This window comes from Astatotilapia calliptera, unplaced genomic scaffold, assembly GCF_900246225.1.
Source record: "Astatotilapia calliptera unplaced genomic scaffold, fAstCal1.2 U_scaffold_1, whole genome shotgun sequence".
In the NCBI taxonomy this organism is placed as follows: domain Eukaryota; kingdom Metazoa; phylum Chordata; class Actinopteri; order Cichliformes; family Cichlidae; genus Astatotilapia; species Astatotilapia calliptera.
Window position 1 is genome coordinate 2,219,480 of NW_020535618.1, and position 20,250 is coordinate 2,239,729.

The 20,250-nt window shown below is 40.5% G+C and overlaps 1 protein-coding gene across 1 annotated transcript; it reads right to left on the reverse strand.

Moving 5' to 3' along the window:
• Positions 1-3,373: 3,373 nt before the first annotated feature.
• Positions 3,374-9,294, reverse strand: LOC113017292 (CD226 antigen-like). The gene is made up of 4 exons (XM_026160462.1): positions 9,254-9,294; positions 5,323-5,403; positions 3,784-4,140; positions 3,374-3,564 (listed from the first exon to the last, which is right to left on the reverse strand). The coding sequence occupies exons 2-4, from the start codon at positions 5,390-5,392 to the stop codon at positions 3,407-3,409; spliced, it is 585 nt and encodes a 194-aa protein (XP_026016247.1). The 5' UTR covers positions 5,393-5,403; positions 9,254-9,294; the 3' UTR covers positions 3,374-3,406.
• Positions 9,295-20,250: the final 10,956 nt, after the last annotated feature.

Below are 20,250 nucleotides of genomic sequence, written 5' to 3' on the forward strand. Positions count from 1 at the left end.
GTTTCTACTTCCGGTCGTAGTGTTTTACGATAGTTACAGCCCAGAGTATCTGTTAAGATGTTAAGAATAACAAGTATATCTTAAAATCTTTGCAATAATGAAGCATTTCAGTACAATGTAGACAAAAACGAAAAATAAAAAGATAGTTACGGATCAGGACTCCCCGATCCTTACTGCGCATGTGTAAAGTCTGACCGTACAAATCGAGTCTACCCGATCCGTACCGCGCATGTGCAGATGTTTTCTTCTTCTTCTGTTCGTTTAATGGCAGTGTACTCCCCAGTGTACGAGGATACCGCCATCTGCTGACCGAGCGAATAAACCCTATTATAAACTGAATTAGCGTCATTACAAACGTGTGTTAAATTTGATTTAGCGATAGTCGAGTGTGTTTATGCTTGTCTGTGAGGAGAGGATTGTTGGAATAGTGATGATGATGTGCGCTATCACTGTCAATTGCCAGTAAACACTTAATCTGGCTGATGAATCTACATGTGAGATATTACAAAGTCTGCATTATTAACTCTGTAATTAGGCGCCATTCTTCTTATTTTACGGCGCTGTTGCTCAATCGGGGGACGCTCTCTGTTGAGGAGAAAAGCATGAATTTCTTTGTATACGGATTATCCATTGTTTAAATGTCCCGGGCAGTCGAAAAGGAGGCAGAGCTGTTGAGAAATGCTAGGAGCTAACTGGGCGCTAACCGCATCATTCAAATATATTGAATGTCGCAATGTTGGCAAAGAGAGGAAGTGACGTAAGATTTGCGCATGCGGGGTACCGATCGGGTTTCCGGTACGGATCGGGTAGTGACACTCACTCACTCACCCCCTCCCTCCTGGCTCACAGCTTCTTATTCTTCTTGGTTGGCAACCAATGTTAAGGCACATTACCGCCCCCTGGCGCACATTTCAGTGGACATTTAGATGAGAAAATATATATTTAACACATTTAAGGAGAATACTAATAAAAAAAATAAACAAAATAAATGTTTATTAAGCAATTTTGATAGGAAATTGCTTAATTTTAGAAATGTTTTTGCTCTTTTTTGCTCTATAAAATAGTTGGGTTTTTTTTTTTTTTAGAATCATTCATCTTAGCAGTAGGATATACATGAAAAGAGAAACAAATTAAGTTTGAGTGAAAATGTACTTTTTTTTTAACTCTCTGGTCAACTGACTCAGTGAATCAAATGACTCAAAAATCCGATTCACTTTGGTGAGTGACTCATTAAAACTCCATTCAGTAAAAAGAATCAAATTTACCATCACTACTGTAGTGTAGCTCACACCTGAACATAGTCCTTGTTCTAAGCCAGGCTCTTCCTTCCTGGCTCTGCTCTTCTCATTGAATCAAAGTAAGAAACTCCACGAGGACAGACTGCAGTTTTCTCATCTTTGCTCAGATCCAAAATCCAAACAAATCAAATCCACTGCAGGCTGCAACTGTCAGATTAACAGAATCCAGACTGTCCTTTAAACTCTGAAAACCTTGACAAATGATCACAAGTCATTATGTTGTTATCATGTTTTGCTGGGCGACCTTTAGAGTGAATTGTTGTTGTTTTTTTCACAACAGTCCTCTCACATTCAAACTCTAAGCTTAATTCTATGAGTCAGGCCAAGCACAAGCCATGTTTGTACAGTCCTTGCCTTCCACTTTGACCTAACAGTTTTTGCATGAAATGTAACTAGTGTTACATTTCAGACAGACAGAGTCAGGAAATCATTGTTTTAAATCCCTGAATTACAAAAGGGATCAACATTCTTTCCCAGTTCAGCTACTAAAGTTTCAACAAATCTGTTCTTTATCAATTATAATAAATTATTTGTAGACGTTTTGTTATCTGCAGCAACAACCTGATGTTTTTATGCTGTAAATGTTCTCTTTGAATAGTAAAAAAAATCCATATGTGATTTATTTTGCCTGCATTTTGCGTTTTACCGTGCAGACAGTGATCCTGCAGAGACATTAGTTATGGATGACATCGTCACTAAAGAGAAGCTTACAGTAAAAGACGCTGCTCTTCTTTTAGATGATAAATCTGTTTTCAGACGACTGTTTCCAGCTGCTGCTCTCTAACTGGTCCACACAGCAGCTCAGACCTGACATATTCACTGTAAACACACTGGTTTATATTCTGTTTGTTCTCCTCATGATGTTACCCTCATACAACCACACTTTGATGAGTGTTCAAAGGAAACAGGAAACACTGTAAAGTCCTGTTGTGCTGCTCAGAGAGTCACGGTCATCAGGCTGGAGCAGCTGAGCCAATCCTGTGATAAGCAGCTGCTGGTTAACCAACCAGAGAAAGTGGAGTTAGATCCAGTTTACACATCTGCTCAGTGAGGTTTGTTTGAGTCCAGCTCAAATTATTCAGCTTCAGTTCAAGATTATTCATGAAGCACCAGAAAACAACAACAACCATCTGAAGGCTCGTTTATAATAAAAACAAACATTATAAACAGAAAATCCCTGAAAACTGCATGAAATGAGTCAACAGGTCAGAAAGTTTCTGATAAAAACAGATTTATTGTTACAGAAAGAAAACGAAACAAGATTCCTGCTCATAGAAATAAATATATTACATACAGTGTGCAATAATAAAGTAAAAAAGTGTGCAGTGCTTAAAGCTAAATATAATAAACATTAGAAGCTTCTGTGATATAAACATGAGTGTTTTATGTGTTTAAAGTGAAGCAGCAGATAGTTTGATATTAGCTCAGCAGGAGGTCGAGAGCAGGAAGTAGCAGCTACAGCTCACAGTATAAAGACAAGTTTAGTCTGATAAACTAAACTACTTATGAAGACTTCAGCTGGTGTTCATGAAGGTCGATGAGCGAGTGAGGAGCTAAAGGCTCAACTTTAACTTTGGGACAGTTTTCTACTTCTTAAAAACTATTATTATTGGTCATTCAAGATGGCGCCGTGGATGGCAGCCTTGGTACTGCGCTCTCTCGCACTTTTCTTGTTTCTGTTTATTATGTACATTCTGTAGTATTCATTCCACCTCATTTCATTTCTGTATTTTATGTATATAAGTTTAGATGAGTTATTTATAGTTGGTTTACACAGCTTTGTGTATGTATGTGTATGCATGTGTAGTGTATATATAGACGCACATAGTGTGTGTGTGTGTGTGTGCGTGCATGCGTGTGTGTGTGTGTGTGTGTGTGTGATTTACATTGCTGTGCTTGAGAGCCACCATCTACCAGAACCAAATTCCTTGTATGTGTCTGCATACTTGGCCAATAAACACTATTCTGATTCTGATTCTGATTATTAAAACTATTATTATAACCTGACATTTTCAAATGTCTTTACCCTGAATGCTCAGTGTCACCTTGGAGAAGCTGGAAGAGAAGCAAGAGACTCAGATGAGGAAAAAAAGAAGCTCTAACACATTTCAAACAGGCTGCTGTTCAGCTCGAGGAGGCTGGTAGGAATCCTTATTCTGTTGTTGTTTATGTTTTCTGTAGATCAAAAAACCAACAACAGCAGCAACAAGAAGCACAGCGCAAATAGACAGACCGACTATCAGTCCAACAGACCCTCCTGTCTGACCTGCAGGTGAGAAACAGGTGTGAGGTGTCAGCTGTCAGGTAGGTGATGAGTGAAGAACAGAACAGAATCCATTTCCTCTTCAAACTGCTGTCAGACATTATCTACTGCACTCTGATCACATCACTCAGACCAGCTGCTTTCTACAAAGTCTCATCAACAACATCTTTAGAAACAAACATCAACAACCAGGAAGCAGCTTCACCTCTTTTCACCACTCACCTGGAGAAACATTTAACCTGATGGTGGTGATTGGCTTAGTCTTCAGATGAGCTCTCTTCCTGTGGTTTGCTCCTCTCACGAAGACACGACACTCATATGTTCCACTATCAGCAGTCGTCGCATTCTTCAGAATCAAAGACACGTCTCCATCCTTCATCTGTCTGTCCTGCAGATCCACCCGGTTCTTAAAAGAAGGATGCTGGTTGTCTGGAACAAACTGCTCATCCCGGTACAGGAGGACATAATCTGGCTCCAGATCAGCTCTGCTCCACTCTAGAACAACAATGATGTTGTTGTTTGGAGCTCGACATGTCAGAGTGACGTTCTGTCCAGACTCAGCTGTGATCGTCTTCTGGTCTGAAAGAGGAAACAACACAGAGCAGAGAGGTTAAAGGTCAAAGTTTAAACTCTTGACTGGTACAGCAGCCAATCAGGAAGATGATCAGAGACTACTGTGCTCTGGTTGATGATGGTTGAACCTTAAACCTGAGCCACAGTTCCCTCACTGCTCTTTTCGAGCAGCAGACTCACTCTGTGTTTACTAATTAGAGCCAAAAATAATTCACTTTAATCACATTTATAAGAGTGTAGGCAGAGAGTTGCTTACCATAACTATACAAACTGATTAATTACATTTAAGACACGTCCTTAATGCTAATATGTGTCCACTATTTTCACCTGAGGGGAATTTTATCCACATTAGAGCTGCAAACTTCTGGGAATAACAAATCTATATCTATATATCTATATCTATATCTATATCAACAACTAGCATTCACAGTCTGCTGGAGCTGTGAGTGTGTGGAAAAAGATAAATGTACTTACAGTCATTATAAAATGACTGTAAGTGCCTTCAGAATCATGTGACAACCCCTTGGCTTTGCTGTTCCACTTGAACGACGTATTGTTGTTGCCGTTAGCAATTAGCCTATAGTTCATTCAAAAGGCGCGATGGGTGCTTCGACATACGAAAGACCCCCAGGAATGTATTAATTTTGTAAGTCGGGGTACTATAAAGGTGGACAGCTTCTTTGACTTATTGCTACTCCTGCATCAAGCACAGCTGTAGGAACTTACATGTATTAAAGACGATTTGAAAATAAGTTATTACACTTTAAATAAGTAAATGTCACAAAAAAAAAATCACAATTTAACTTTATCTCATCAGTGAGTCTCATTGGCCCAACAGCACATACGCACAAACCTGTCTTTATTATCATCATTATCAAGATTATTGGTACTATTTTTGTTACCTCTTGGTCATTCTTTACAATTCTCACATAATATGTGTGTGAGATAAATACGGGAAAAGTTGCTATGTCAACATCCCATGAAATATTCCTGCTCACCAACAACTATTCAGTACTTCCCTCTGTCCCTCCTTCTATCAGCAGACCAAAAAGTGCTATAAGGGGGGAACATGGTGTAAATGAGCTTTTTAATTATTTTGAATTTAATAATCTAAATTGTATATATATAAGTGACAATGAAAGCAATTCAGTTCCCAGTAGTAGACACAGTGATACCTGCTGGTCTCACCTGCATATTCAGCCGGTGAAAAGCAGACGAGCAGAATCCAGCAGAATATCACAGATTTGCAAGTATCCATCTCAGGTTGTCCTGCAGATCCCAAATTCAGAGTGTTACATAGTTTAAAAGAGAAGCTGAGTCGACTGAAAATACACAAGATGTTTATGTTACCAAAGCTTCTGATATGATCCACAAACATAAACTAAGATTTACAAATGTGTATGTCTAACAGTGAATAGTGATTATTTACCCTCCAAAATGTTTATGTTCAGCAAATGTGTGAAGGAATTACCTGATATGACAGGATATCACATGTTAGATGAGAGCACAAAGTGCTAACAGTAGCATAAATGTGGGCATGTGACGTGATCTCTATGGGACACCGTTTGTAAAGTGAAACATCCTGAAATTAACGGCAACATTTTTCCACATTTAACTGAAAGCCCTACAAAAACATTTTTTCGGGGCAGTTTTTACAACATTTCATATTTAAAACACAATTTTAAATGTTAAATCTAAATATTAAATGTTAAATCTAAATATTATATTTAAATCTAAATGCTAAATCTTAAATCTAAATGTCATATTTAAATTTAAATATTAAATGTAAATGTTACAGGAAACTAAATATTTAGCTAACATGAAAATTTATTGTACGGATCAACGGAAATACCAAAATAAAAGCTTTACTAAATCCCCCGGTGCAAAAGTGTGCTGGTAGTGGTCAGATTGTGTCTGCTCTCCCCTGATGGTCACTTCTCACCGTCATGAGCTGCTTCACTTCTGCACATCCAGCGATTTGGCTGAAAACATCGGAGGGTCCGTTCTCTTTCAAACACTCGTTTCGGTGTCTCACTATGGGGAACGCTCTAGGTCAGCTAGGTCATACTAGCTCACCATAGCTACCCAACCGAGAGAAGAAAAAAGATCAGCGTCAGCTGTCCAGCCATTCCAAGCTAGCTACACCAAACTTCCTTAATATGGCAGACTGCAAACCGCTGCCCAGAATTTGCCCCTGCGGTTGCAAAATCTCAGGTTCAGATACACATGACGCTTGTGTGATGTGCCTCGGGCTGCAACACGCTCAAGTGGCTATTTCCACACTGGGTTCATGTGAACACACCCTAAAAAGCCTTTGCTGAAGGTTAGCCCGTCAGGCTAGCCTGTCAAAGAAGGACCCAAAGCTATCTCAAATCAGCCCACCAATGAGGCACCCTGAGTCAGCCACACCAGGCACCAGCTGTGGGGATGAGATGGATATTGTCCTCCCACTGGTGGACGATGCCGAGATCAGCTGCGAAGCTATGTTATCGGATTCCATTCAGGTTCATGACGAGCTACTCAGGGAAACCTCTGAGGGAGCGTCGGAACATCTCATCTCAGACGAGGATGACAACGTTTTCTTTGCCCCCTCTGTTTGGAATTCTGCGACACAAGGGCCCGACTGTGATAACCCCGGCACATAGTCCCGCGGCATAGAGTTATTTGATGTTGCAAAATGGGCAGCTGAAAAGCTGGCAATCCCATGGCCCACTGTGACAATGGAGAACTCCACATCACGATACGAGGGTAAAAGGCTCCCCAAAGCACAGCGCACTACTAAGCAGGTACTACCGCTTTTCCCTGAATGCGTGGACGAGGTCACATGCTGCTGGGCAAAGCAGCAGCATGTGACGGGGTTTCGTCACCCAACCCCGTGCAGGGAGCAGCGGCGTTTGACTGCGCTGGAATGAAAGAGAAGGGCATCTACCAAATTCCCACAGTGGAGAATCTGGTTGCATCTCATCTCCACCCAAACTAGAAACTTTCCATGTCATCTGGTCCATCCCTTCGCCCCTTCGCTCCTGCTAGCCTACTTGGCGGAGCTCCAGGACCAGACTGCTGCAAACTCGGATGCTAGCAAGCCGTGGGAAGAGCTGGCCGTCGTTACGGACCAGTGTCTCCACCTCACTAGAGCAGCAGTACAAGCGGCGGGCAGAGCTCTCAGCATCATTGTCCTACAGGAGAGGGCAAGATGGTTGAACTGGCATTCTGGATGAAAGCATTGACCCCGCTGGCCTTTTTGGGACCGTCTCTTTCATAGGAATAACTCTAAACTCCACCTTGTACAGAGTGACTCTCTCTGTGGACAGAATTTAAAAAATGCACACATGCCGGCATTTTTCAGGTGGGAAGATATCTCCCATTCAGAAGACTCCTGCAGATGCTGGGATTAATGGCGTCTTCACTAGCGGTCATTCCACTTGGCAGACTGCATATGAGGGAGTTTCAGCCATGGGTAGCATCACTGAGACTGAATCGAAAGCACCATATTCACCGCCATATCAGAGTCACAGCAGACTGTGCTGTGGCACTCCACTGTTGGAGAAACAGTTCACTCCACTGTTGGAGAAATCCCAGATTTCTCACTCAGGGGGTGTCACTGGGGGCTGTCACAGCCAGAAAGGTGGTGACCACGCACGCGAGTCTCACGGGCTGGGGTGCCACAGCGGCAACTGGGGGTGCTCACATAAACTGGCTAGAATTGCTAGTAGCATTTCTAGCACTGAGACACTTTCTTCCCATTAAAGAAACTGCCATGTTCTGATCAGAACAGACAACACCACTGTTGTGGCGTACATCAACAGACAGAGCGGGATACGGTCCCTTCCTTTGCACATGCTGGCTCGCAGACTGATCATGTGGAGCAGGCAGCATCACTCTGTTGTCATTGAGCGATATTCACATTCCAGGAGCTCTGAACTTGAGAGCAGACTTAATGTCCAAGGGGAACCGCAGTACGGGGACTGGACCCTGCACCCACATGTGGTGACCCAAATCTGGACCCGCTTTGGCCAGTCACAGGTCAACCTGTTTGCCTCAATGGAGAACGCTCAGTGTCCACTGTATTTCTCCCCGAGGGACCAGGAGGCTCTGCTAGAGGTAGATGCATTAGCTCACAATTGGCCACATGCTCTGCTTTATGCGTTTCCTCCACTGGCCTTAATTTCTCCCACTCTAACCAGAGTGACGAGGTCCCATTGGTTAGCGGAGATTATGCCCCTCTTGTGGAGCGAACCTTGGCTTCTCCCTATCTGACGAGACCTAGTCTCCCAGGCCAGGGTATGAATCTGAGTATGGCAGGACTCCCCTTCTGGTGGATGATGCCAAGGTCAGCTGTGAAGCTATGTTATCTATGCAGCTAAATCACTGGACATGCTTGTAGGCAAGAAGTGAAGCAGCTCATGGTGGTGACAAGTGACGGGGAGAGCAGACACAACCTGACCACGTTTAACATTTAGATTTAAAATTTAATATTTAGATTTCACATTTAAAATTGTGTTTTAAATATGAAAAGTTACAAATACTTTACTAAATGTTGTAAAAATGACTAAAAAAAACATTTTTTGTAGGTTTTTGAGCTAAATGTGGAAAACATTTTCAGTTAATTTCAGCATATCTCACTTTACAAACAGCGCCCCATAGATCTCTGCGTCTTGGGCAGTTAAAAATAGTACACATATTTTTAGACATGTGTGCTCACAGGAAGCAAAATGAGGATCAGACTTGTGAAACAGAAAGTAAATTGTTTGTAAATTACTTAGAAATCAGTACAATGGTTTTGCTTGTGGTCAAATTGATTTGAATTTTGAAACACTGCATAGATTGAAACACATATTTATGAGTCAGAAGTTACACATCTGAGGTAAAATCTGTAGTGAGTTCAGCACACCCAGAGTATCTTACCCCAACACTGTTGTTCAGAATAAGCAGTCACACAAAGCTCAGTTTGTTAAGTTTAACCAGGGTTTACTGAGTAAGTAAAGTTAAAATATATGTTGTGTATTTTATACAAAATCAGCAGCGTGAGAGAAAAAGCTAAACTACAGTATTGTTGATCTCCAATCTGATTAAGTTACCGTGGTGATTTACCCCAGCAGTACAGACACCCTGAAGTTACCTGGATCAGATGAAATCCTGGTTGGTAGCACAGCCTCAGGACTCACTGATCCTCCTGCTGGATGGTGATCAGGTGGAGATTGTAAAAACATAACTGTTAACAGACGCATTTTAACGATGTTCACATGTAAACAAACACTTTAATCAGACTGCCTTTGCAAAGTGAGAACTATGGGTCAATGAAATAATTTAATGCATGTTGTTCTTTTGTTTGTTTCTTTAAATGGGAAATAATCTAGTTAAGACATGTGAACAGACAACCCACAAAAACACACACAGACACACACTAGTATTAGCAGAGCCTGTTCTTTAAGAAAGAAAAACTTGTGAGCTTCTAAATTCTTCTCATTTGTTGTCATGTTTGTTGTGTGCTGGTCTGATACAATTTCCTAAAACTACACAGGTCATTTACTTTACATTCAGAATGAAAGTGTGCACTCGTGTAATGAAAACAAAATTCATTAAATCATTATTGTCATCTCCAGTCTTCCCCTTGTGCAGTAATACAAGGAACGATTCGCTGTCAGCTCAGTTTAATCTCAAGTGTTTGAAAGATTAGTGTCTGATGACACTTTGCTTACAGACAGGATTTTAATCACTATTTTAAAGGCTGTGGGCTGCAGCTATTGCTCGAACACTGTGTGCATGCAACAGGCCTCAGTGTCTGACAGCATTAGCATTGTTAGTTACCTTAAACAGGCTGAATCCACCGCTGCACTGTGAGGATAAGGGCTCTGTGTCGCTCCAGTGTCACTTCTTATTCTTTACAAGGATAAATAACAAGTGATGGGCAGGAACAAGACGCACACAGCAAAAAGGAACCAGAGACTTTATGACAGGTTTCTGCTGGAATGGCCAGTGACTCAGCAGAACCAGTAAAATGAAAGTAAACTGCAAAGACAGAAGGAGTAAAGAAATTTTCATTGCAAAGATAAAAAAAATATGATCCCAAATTTGATTTTGAATCATTTCACTTATTTCCTTTTTAAAACGACATTAAAGAAGATTTAGTACATCACAAAAAAAAATCTGAATTAATTTTTTAATGGTGTTTTTTGTGAGTTATTGTTTCCATCCTCCATGCAAAAGTGCTTAGCAGGTTTTTTGAATATGTGGCCAGAGAGAGATCTCTGTTTTAGTGAGTCATAATTAATAAATGTGCAGATAAAACAACAAATCTGTTTGTACTCAAAGATGTAATTAGAAAGGACTGTAAAGACTTACAAAGGGTGTTACATTTCTTGTGAACTGGGCATCTTAACAGCTGCAGGGCTTGAGGAGAACACACCACACACACACACACACACACACACACACATAGCCTCTGCTACAGGAATCCCCCTCTTGTGTCTTTCGGTCAAAAGACAAAACTGACGTAAGCATTCAAGTAAACATTAATGTCACCATGGAAACTGCATGCCACTCTTGCAAAACTCTGCAAGCTTCTCATGAAGCAAGAGAAAAAACACATGCACACAGACATGCACACACACACACGGCGGGTCTTGCTATCTTCGTGGGGACATCTCATTGACATAATGCATTCCCTAGCCACTTGCCCTAACTTTGACATTTAAAAATGAATGCCTAAACCTAACCACAGGACACGTACAGACATGCCTGCGCCTCCTTGGTACCAATACAAGTTAGTATTGATGTTTATATCATGTTTATGACAGAAGTCTGAGGTTGGGGGAGGATACATTCAATTCGATTCAATTCAATCATATATATCGCCAATTTCTAGTACCAGCTGACCCCAGATCAAACACATAATAATAATAACGTAACATGTAAAAATATGAGGCTTTTCATTTGAAAGCAGTGCTCCACATTTCACATTTTTTCAGTGTGAGGTTGTTTCAAACTGTAGACACAGATCTGTCTGTTTAAATGCTGAATAAGAAGAAACTGTGTGACAAACCTGGCTAAAGAAGGATCCACTATCAAATATGCAATCATTTTTCACATAGTTTTCAGCTGCCAATCAGAGGCAACAAATCACTCAAACATGTTTAAATAGCAAACTAAACAGAGAAAATTCACTCACTCAAACAATCATCAGGGTGGAGTCCACAGCTGTGCTGCAGCTGTAGTGCTCACACCTAAACATAGTCCATGTTCTCAGCCAAGCTCCTTCTTCCTGCCTTCCTCAGCTCCTCTTCCTGGCTCTGCTCTGCTCTTCCTGAATGAAAGTGAGAGGACAGACTGCAGGTTTCTCATCTTTGCTCAGAAACCCAGGAAACACAGCAAGCAGGCTTTAACTGTGAGATTTACACAATCCATACAGTTCTTTAAACTCTGGCGACCTTTACAGTGAACGATGGTTTGTTTTTGTTTGTTTGTTTGTTTTTTCACCACAGTCCTCTCAAATTTAAACTTTAAGCTTAATTCCTTGAGTCAGTAAAGTCAGTCAGTAAAAGTCAGTAAAAATCCATAAATAAAAAAGGGTTAAACAAAATTCAGCTACTAAATAAAGTTGAAGAAAATCTTATTACAAATCTGTAATAAATTAAATTAAATTAAAATTAAATTAAATCTGTGAGTACTGTAAAAATAAACTTCTATAATTAATGTGATTTATTTTTGTGTTGTTGATACTTGTGAGGTTATGTCAGTGACAGGACTGCACTGTCTGCACCGATGTCCTCTGTGTGTGTTTCAGACAGGGGAGACGTCACTTATGGATGACATCATCATCTAACACAAGATAACAGTCAAAGACCACAGAGGTACAGCTGTTGATCTTTTAGTACAAAGATGAAAAATCTGTTAATCAGAATTGAACTTTTCCTTTACTATGAACAGGAAAAGAAAGGAAAAGAAGTTAAAACAAACAAACTCAAGTTCAAAGTGAGAGAGTAGGAAAAAAAAGTGCGCACACATCCTCATTCTAGTAAAATGTGAGCTTATCCACAGCCGGGTCAGTGGGGCAGCAGCCTAAAAACAGACCAGACCTCCCTCTCCCAGGCCGCCTCCTCCAGCCTTTCCAAGGGAACAGGAGTTTCCAGCCAGCTGAGACATATAATCTCTTCAGTGTTTCCTGGTTCTGCTCCAGGGACTCCTCTTCTTTCTTCATCAGGGTTCAGAGTGAGTGCAGCAGTATTTAGATTTCACTCCGAGCCAAGTTGTGGTTAAAACGTATCAGAAACAACGCTGCTCGTCTCTGCAGATGCTGTGTGATCTGATACTTGTCATGTACTGCTCATGCAGCAGCAGAAAATGTGTCCAAAGTTCAACATTTATGTGACCCAAAACAGAAAGTTGTGTTATAACTGTGATGCGTTCACTGACATGTCCTTATTCTTTCACTTTGCTGTATATAAAGAGAACAGAGAGGCTCTGCTCAGCCCAGCAGTCGTCCACCAGTCCAACAACTGGAATCCAGCTGCTGCTCTCTAACTGGTTCTCACATTCACTGTAAACACACTGGTTTATATTCTGTTTGTTCTCCTCACAAAGGAGATGAAAATGAAATGAAATCTCATACAACCACTGAGGGCCAGAAAGTTCAAATGGAGAGATATTCTTCTTTCTTTAATAAAGAAGCAGAAGAAGAAGATGGTGCCATAAAAATTTAATTTATCTTTCATACTTAATAGAAAATTCTTCACCAGGCCTTTCAGAATAAAAACGTGAACAATGGTAAATGATGGTGTGTTTTTGTTTTTCACAACAATCCTCTCAAATTCAAAGTCTAAGCTTAATTCCTTGAGTCAGGCAGAAGCCATGTTTGTACAGTCTTTGGCTTTTCTGCTAGTGTAGAGAAATTAAACTAGTGTTTGACAGAAAGATTCAGGAAATCATTGTTGAAAATCCATGAATAAAAAAGGGTTAAACAAAATTCAGCTACTAGATAAAGTTGAAGAAAATCTTATTACAAATCTGTAATAAATTATTTGTAGACATTTTGTTGTTTGCAGCAACATGTTTGCTGCTGTAACTGTTCTCTGTGAGTACTGTAAAAACAAACTTCTATAATTAAGTTGATTCTGTTCATCTGGACGATACATCCTGGACGTGGTGTTTTCAGTGGGAGAAACGTTTTGTCACTCATCCAAGTGACTTCTTCAGTCTCAGCTGACTGCAGGTTTCCCCAAATCTTATAAACAGTACATTTGCATAATGACTGAAACTAGAATCACTGAAGGAACAATGGGCAGGGAGGTCAGTTTCTTCATCATAATTGTGCAAATTCTCATGACCATTGATCAGTCATTGTGCGTGTGTGTCAAATCACTACCGATTGGCATGCAGACATGATGAAGTGGATCCAGTGAAGTTGAGAACCTTTTTATATCCCTGACATTCCGCTCCGAAAAGGAAGAAGATGACTCACATAAACCAGAATCTGTTGAAAATTTAACTTTTTAGAGAATTCAATCAGAAACAGGATCATATGGATAAGTTCAGAGTTACAACACAGATCACAGAGGAGTTTTGCAGAAGCATGATCCTGTTGCTTCTGCAGAAGGGAGAACCGGGTGCTGGTGGTGTAGTGGGAGATATTTTAATGGCACACTTTGGACCCCATACTGAGGATTGTTTAAACACCACAGCCTGCTTGAAGTATTCTAACTGACTGTGTGCATCACTTTATAACCACAGTGTCGGCTGAGGCTGATTCCTGCAGGATAAAGTGCCATGTAACTAATGTAATTTCTTGAACGTGACAACAATCCATCCATCCATCTAGCCAGGTATACCTAATAAAGTGGCCGCCGAATATATGCACTGTGTGTAAATGGGAAGATCAGTCACTTCATGATAGCAACCAGCAGATGGCAGCAGTGGAGCATTAGTTTTCCCAATGCATGACAGTTTTCATGTGACCTTTGACCTTTAATGTTACAGTAGAACAAACAGACTGTAAGTTTCCTTCTGAGACCCGAGCTTCTGGTAAGGATGTACTTTACATATCTGGAAGCTGGAAGTATGTCTCAGGTCCTAAAATGCATCTGGAGGACAGCTGATAGAGGATGCAGAGGTTAAACAGCTGTGGCCACAGCTGGAATATAGAAACCGCAGAGGACTCCTTTAACAGCTCGCCCTCTTTATTCAGTTTATTTCAGTTCTTTAAGATGATCAAACCTTCTGCCCTTCATTGTTTCTGTTAGAGATGGACCGATCCGATATTAAGTATCGGTATCGGTCCGATACTGACCTAAATTACTGGATCGGATATCGGAGAAAAATAAAAAATGTAATCCGATCCATTAAATATCACGAAAGCACCTCACAAAACTTGCAACACGCCGTAACTCACCTCAGAACGTTAGCACGTCGGAGCAGTATGCATCACGTGATAGAGCAGCTGTGGCATGCAGGACCTGTCGGTGGTCTGGATAGCATGTGGAGCTTTGCTAGCAACCTGGCATTTCATCTCCGACAAAGTTATCCCCGAGAGAAGTAAAGCAAGTGTGTAAGTCCATCTCTGAATGTTTGTAAAGCATTCCTGTGTTAAGCTTAACGAGCGACTGCCTCTCGCTCTCCGGCTGCTACTTCAATCGTGAAACTGCTTAAATCAGCTGATCGGCTTTTCTGTTGGAGTCCGTGTCTCTCGTTTGTTTTTGGTCCACTTTGCGCCAGAAAGAGCAAACCAGCGGCTGAACAACAGCAGCACGTTTAAGCTTGATCAGCTGTTGTTAGAATTTATTTAATATTACTTTCTACTCCAGGATCTTTTTCTACGTAGCTGACGGCTGGTAACTGTGCAGGGGCGGATCTAGCAAAGTTTAGCCAGGGGGGCCGATAGGGCATTAACTGGGAAAAGGGGGCACAAAGACATACTTTTCTTTCTTATTCTCATTTAAAATGTCTAGCTTTTAATAAATAATTATCTGACACCCAAAGTTTTAATTTGATGTAAAATGAATAGAAGTCAATTACTGTATATAGTGACTATTAAGTCTAATATATATACCCTAGTAAGCTATAGTACTTTTTACTTTGGGAAGGTACCATCTGTGCAGTCTGCAATTTTGTTGAAGAAAGATGTTGAATCTATTTAATATTTCTTGAAAAATAATTGATTTCTGTGCATTTTTTTTCACACTGCATCAAATTAAGGTTGATTACGTCGATTAAGCATCATGAGGTGGCGCGTGAGGGGTGGTTCCCTATTTTTTATTTATTTAATTTTGTTGTTGCTGGGAGTTGGAACCCTATTAGTTAGGTTGCTTAATATTTACGCTAAGTACTCTTTAAAATACCAGAATAGGGAGGATGGTGTAGGTCTAAGTTTATTAGATTGATCAGTATTGCTGAACTATGAAATATTTTTTTTGTATACAGGTATAACAGAATAGCTTTAGTGTAGTTGTTGTTTTAAACTTGAGTATGAACTTATACAAAATGCAGCAAGATATTTAAAAAACAGTTTTGTTGATTAAAAAACACTATATCGGATTCATATCGGTATCGGCAGATATCCAAATTTATGATATCGGTATCGGTATCGGACATAAAAAAGTGGTATCGTGCCATCTCTAGTTTCTGTGTGTGATATCTTAAGAAGATGTGATGTCTGTCACATTATCACCATTTTGAAAAGCAGTGCCAACACCTGGAAAGCAGACAGATGTGTAACTACAGATCTTCCTTATTGAACTTTTGCATAAGGTTGATTTGATTTTCAATCTGCAGGAGAATTTGAAACCTTATTTTTTGCATAAAGTCAGCAAACTTTTTAAATGTTTTTATTATAAGATGATGCACAATGATTTTATGTTCCATGACCTTTGACATAAAAGTTATCTAGATGGTTTCTGAGTGCTTCTATGTGTTTGTCGTGCACATTTACTGTTAACATTCATGCTTTGTAGGAGGGTTTATATAAAATTGAAAGCATGTGACAGCGTGCTTTATGAGCATAGTTTGGACACAGGAGGACATTTTTGACCTCAAGAGTTGCAGACTTGGTTTAGTCTGATGTTTTATTATAAGAGGACATCATGGAGCATGTGAGGAATGATTAGAGAAGTGAAATCATGGACTGGTGTGACACTAAAACAAGCATCTCACAAATTTGAACCAGGACACCCTGATGAGAAGTGGCTACTGGACAAGAAGACATTGGTGTGCAAGCGATGAAAACAGGGTGTTGTTGGAACGCTACTACACAAGTAACCCCAGCAGAAGGAGGTACATGGACAGGAAGAGGGACCTATGGGGTCTTCGATACCCAACATCCACATGGATGGTGAAACAACCAGTAGCTCAGTGTTCCAACATTCGACAGAAGGAACTGCTCGCACAGCTAGAGATTGATGAGGTACAACACAAATGCTACGGCAAGGGGGAGCCAGGACGCCAGGTCAGGGGGGACATATCATCACCCCCACCCGAGATTGGGTACAAAGCCCCAAGTGCGATAGGAGAAGGATTGTTGAGTGCGAGAGGAACTGAGCTTGAAACCTGGATCCAGTGTAGCTGGTTACCAAATCTACATGAAGTACCCTCAGAAGATCTACTAGATGATGTGAATGCAGCACGGACGTTACCTACCACCACCAATAAACACAGCTGAGGTTTTTACAGTAAAAAATAACTTTTCCCCAGTAGGTTTTTATGTTTTGTTTTGTTTTTTTAGATCAGTTGTGTTAATAAAGAATGTTAATAAAAAATAGTTTGCTAAAAAAATAAAGATAACAAAGAAGGTAAAGCACAGTTTGAAAGCTGTAAAAGTGAGAAATGTCAGACCAGTGGGAACCACGTACAGTCTATAACAACAGAAGCAGATCAGGTTAGTATTGTGTAACAGAGTGTGAAACTTAAGTTAGACTAGTGTTTGTAAATGAACCGTCTCATGTTGTGTAGCTTTCTGCATTGTATGTTTATTTATCATATAAGCTAAACAGTTCACCTTTTTTATTTAAGTGAAATATTTAATTATGAGTGTTAAAGAAAACAATAGTTGTTTTTTATATAAAGTAGGCAGCAAGTATATTTCCTGTATTTTAACCATGTATATGATACATATGCAGATGTTACATTCTGTAATATGTGTAAAGAAATGACTTTGATTTTGCTACCCTGAGAAGATTTCTCTAGATCAGCCGTTGCCTCGACTCCTCCCTCTGCTGGTGACAGCTGAGTTATGAACAGAAAAGTCTTGTCTTCACAACTTAATTGCACCAAACTGTTTGTGTGTGAGTACATCTAAAAACTAACATCTGCTTTGCCACATGACAGCAGAGGTTTGGTGACAGGAGACCTGTATCCTCTCTGTGAGCAGCCAACAGCACTCAGCTGTCGTATGAAATTAATAAGATTTTGATATCAAACTCACCTGCACAGGTAAACCCCACAAAGGACAAAGACTCAAAAGTCCAAGGTTCCCTAGAGTGAAAAAGAAAACAGCACAGGTCATACAGATGTCAGAGTGCGCCATGAGAAATGGTGCTTTGGCACAGATCCAGTTTCTGCCATAGGTGGTGCAGGTTGTTGCTGTCCTGTCAGAGCAAGAAGGTTCTAGGTTCAAATCCTGCTGGGCTTCTTTTTTTTCTGTGTGGAGTTTGCACTCAGCTACTCTGGAGTGGAAGATTCTAGGTTGGTCGTGTATGTGAGGGAGATGAAATGCCCAGAATAAGCTGCTTTATAAATATGTGGTTAATTAAAAGCACTTTGAGGGGTTTGTAGCACAGTATGAATGTAAGTACATGACCTGCCTATTGATGCCTGTAGTTTGTGCTCACAGGTACAATGTAACAAAATCTACATCCCACCTTATACTAATAGCACCACACTGATACATTGTAGACACAGCATAAAACATGGACGCCTGCATTCTCTCTGAAGGCCACCAGATGGCGATAGTTGGGAAAAACTCACTTTAAAAGCAGAAGCAAAGATGATTTCACACAAACTCACTTTTGACTGATTCCAGCTCAGCTTATTCAGTTTCATTTCAGATTTACTCATGAAGCAACAGGAAGCAACATTCAGGTTAAGAAAATTTATTTACAGAACAAAAACAGACTGTACAGGTGAGAAAGGGCCTTGATGCGTGTTCAATCATCCAGGTAAGTAAATCTCCAAAAGTTGACTCTGTTCACCTGGACGTGGTGTTTTCAGTGGGAGAAACGTTTCGTCACTCATCCAAGTGACTGCAGGTTTCCCCAACCTTATAAACAGGACATTTACAAGCTACGTCCAGACGAACAGAACCAACGTTTTGGAATACAGGTTAGAAAATATTTTTTATAAAAGAGAATTCATGTATACAAAAATCCACTCATTTTTTTATCAATAATAACATAAAACAATAAAATCTGTACCAGGAATAATTTTAAAAGTGTATAAATAAACAGAAATAAATAAAAGCTCCGTGTAATTTAATATATACAAATATATATTATAGATGTCTATTTAAACTACAGAAACAGTCTGAGGCTTCAGCTCAGCAGGAGCAGAGGTCATGAGCTAACAGCTACACACACAGCAGAAACAGGACACGTCTGAAATTCAAGCAAACTAAAGAAAAAGAAGGAAATGTACGACATTAGTTCAATCTTCTTTTGGAATGAATCCATCTTTAAAACTGTTCAACACAATGTGATGAAATCGTTCACAAAGATGCTGAACAACAAATCCAGGATGTCCTCGTCTGTCTCTGCTCTGAGAAGCTGGAACAGCAGCAGGAGACTCAGATCAGCTGGAAGCCCTCTGAGAGAGTTCAAGGAGGCGAATCCTGAATCCTGACTCTGTTTCTCTGTTGGACTGTTTGTCGATGTTTGCACCAAACAAAAATAACATTTAAAAACTTGTGAAAATCTTATTTTCACATTTCAAACAGGCTGCTGTTCAGCTGGAGGCTGGTATGAACCCTGACTCTGTGGTTTAAGTTTCCTGTAGATTAAAAAAACACCAACAACAACAACAACAGCAGCAACAATAACGCCAACAGGAAGACCAAGTTTCAGTCCAACAGATCCAGCCTCCTTCCCTCCTGCTTCCTTCCCTGCCTCCTTCCCTCCATCCTCTGTGTCTCCTCCTGGCTGACCTGCAGGGGAGAAACAGGTGTGAGGTGTCAGCTGTCAGGTAGGTGATGAGTGAAGAACAGAACAGAATCCATTTCCTCTTCAAACTGCTGTCAGACATTATCTACTGCACTCTGATCACATCACTCAGACCAGCTGCTTTCTACAAAGTCTCATCAACAACATCTTTAGAACAAACATCAACAACCAGGAAGCAGCTTCACCTCTTTTCACCACTCACCTGGAGAAACATTTAAGCTGATGGTGGTGATTGGCTTAGTCTTCAGATGAGCTCTCTTCCTGCGGTTTGCTCCTCTCATGAAGACACGACACTCATATGTTCCACTATCAGCAGTCGTCACATTCTTCAGAATCAAAGACACGTCTCCATCCTTCATCTGTCTGTCCTGCAGATCCACCCGGTTCTTAAAAGATAGATGCTGCTCTTCTGGATCAAACTGCTCATCCCGGTACAAGAGGACATAATCTTCCTTCAGATCAGCTCTGCTCCACTCTACAACAACAATGATGTTGTTGTTTGTCCAGACTCAGCTGTGATGTTTTTCTTGTCTGAAAGAGGAAACAACACAGCAGAGAGGTTAAAGGTCAAAGTTTAAACTGTTGACTGGTACAGCAGCCAATCAGAAAGATGATCAGAGACCACTGTGCTCTGGTTGATGATGGTTGACCCTCAAACCTGAGCCACAGTTCCCTCACTGCTCTTTTCAAGCAGCAGACTCACTCTGTGTTTACTAATTAGAGCCAAAAATAATTCACTTTAATCACATTTATAAGAGTGTAGGCAGAGAGTTGCTTACCATAACTACAGGGAGTGCAGAATTATTAGGCAAATGAGTATTTTGTCCACATCATCCTCTTCATGCATGTTGTCTTACTCCAAGCTGTATAGGCTCGAAAGCCTACTACCAATTAAGCATATTAGGTGATGTGCATCTCTGTAATAAGAAGGGGTGTGGTCTAATGACATCAACACCCTATATCAGGTGTGCATAATTAT

Bases quoted from the DNA above. Each gene is read 5' to 3' on its own strand.
- LOC113017292 (XM_026160462.1), bottom strand. From the start codon at position 5,392: ATGGATACTTGCAAATCTGTGATATTCTGCTGGATTCTGCTCGTCTGC. The intron at 4,141-5,322 runs GTGAGACCAGCA...TTCCTCTTTCAG, and splicing joins TTCACCGGCTGAATATGCAG to ACCAGAAGACGATCACAGCT. The intron at 3,565-3,783 runs GTGAGTGGTGAA...TCTCACCTGCAG, and splicing joins CAGGTTAAATGTTTCTCCAG to GTCAGACAGGAGGGTCTGTT.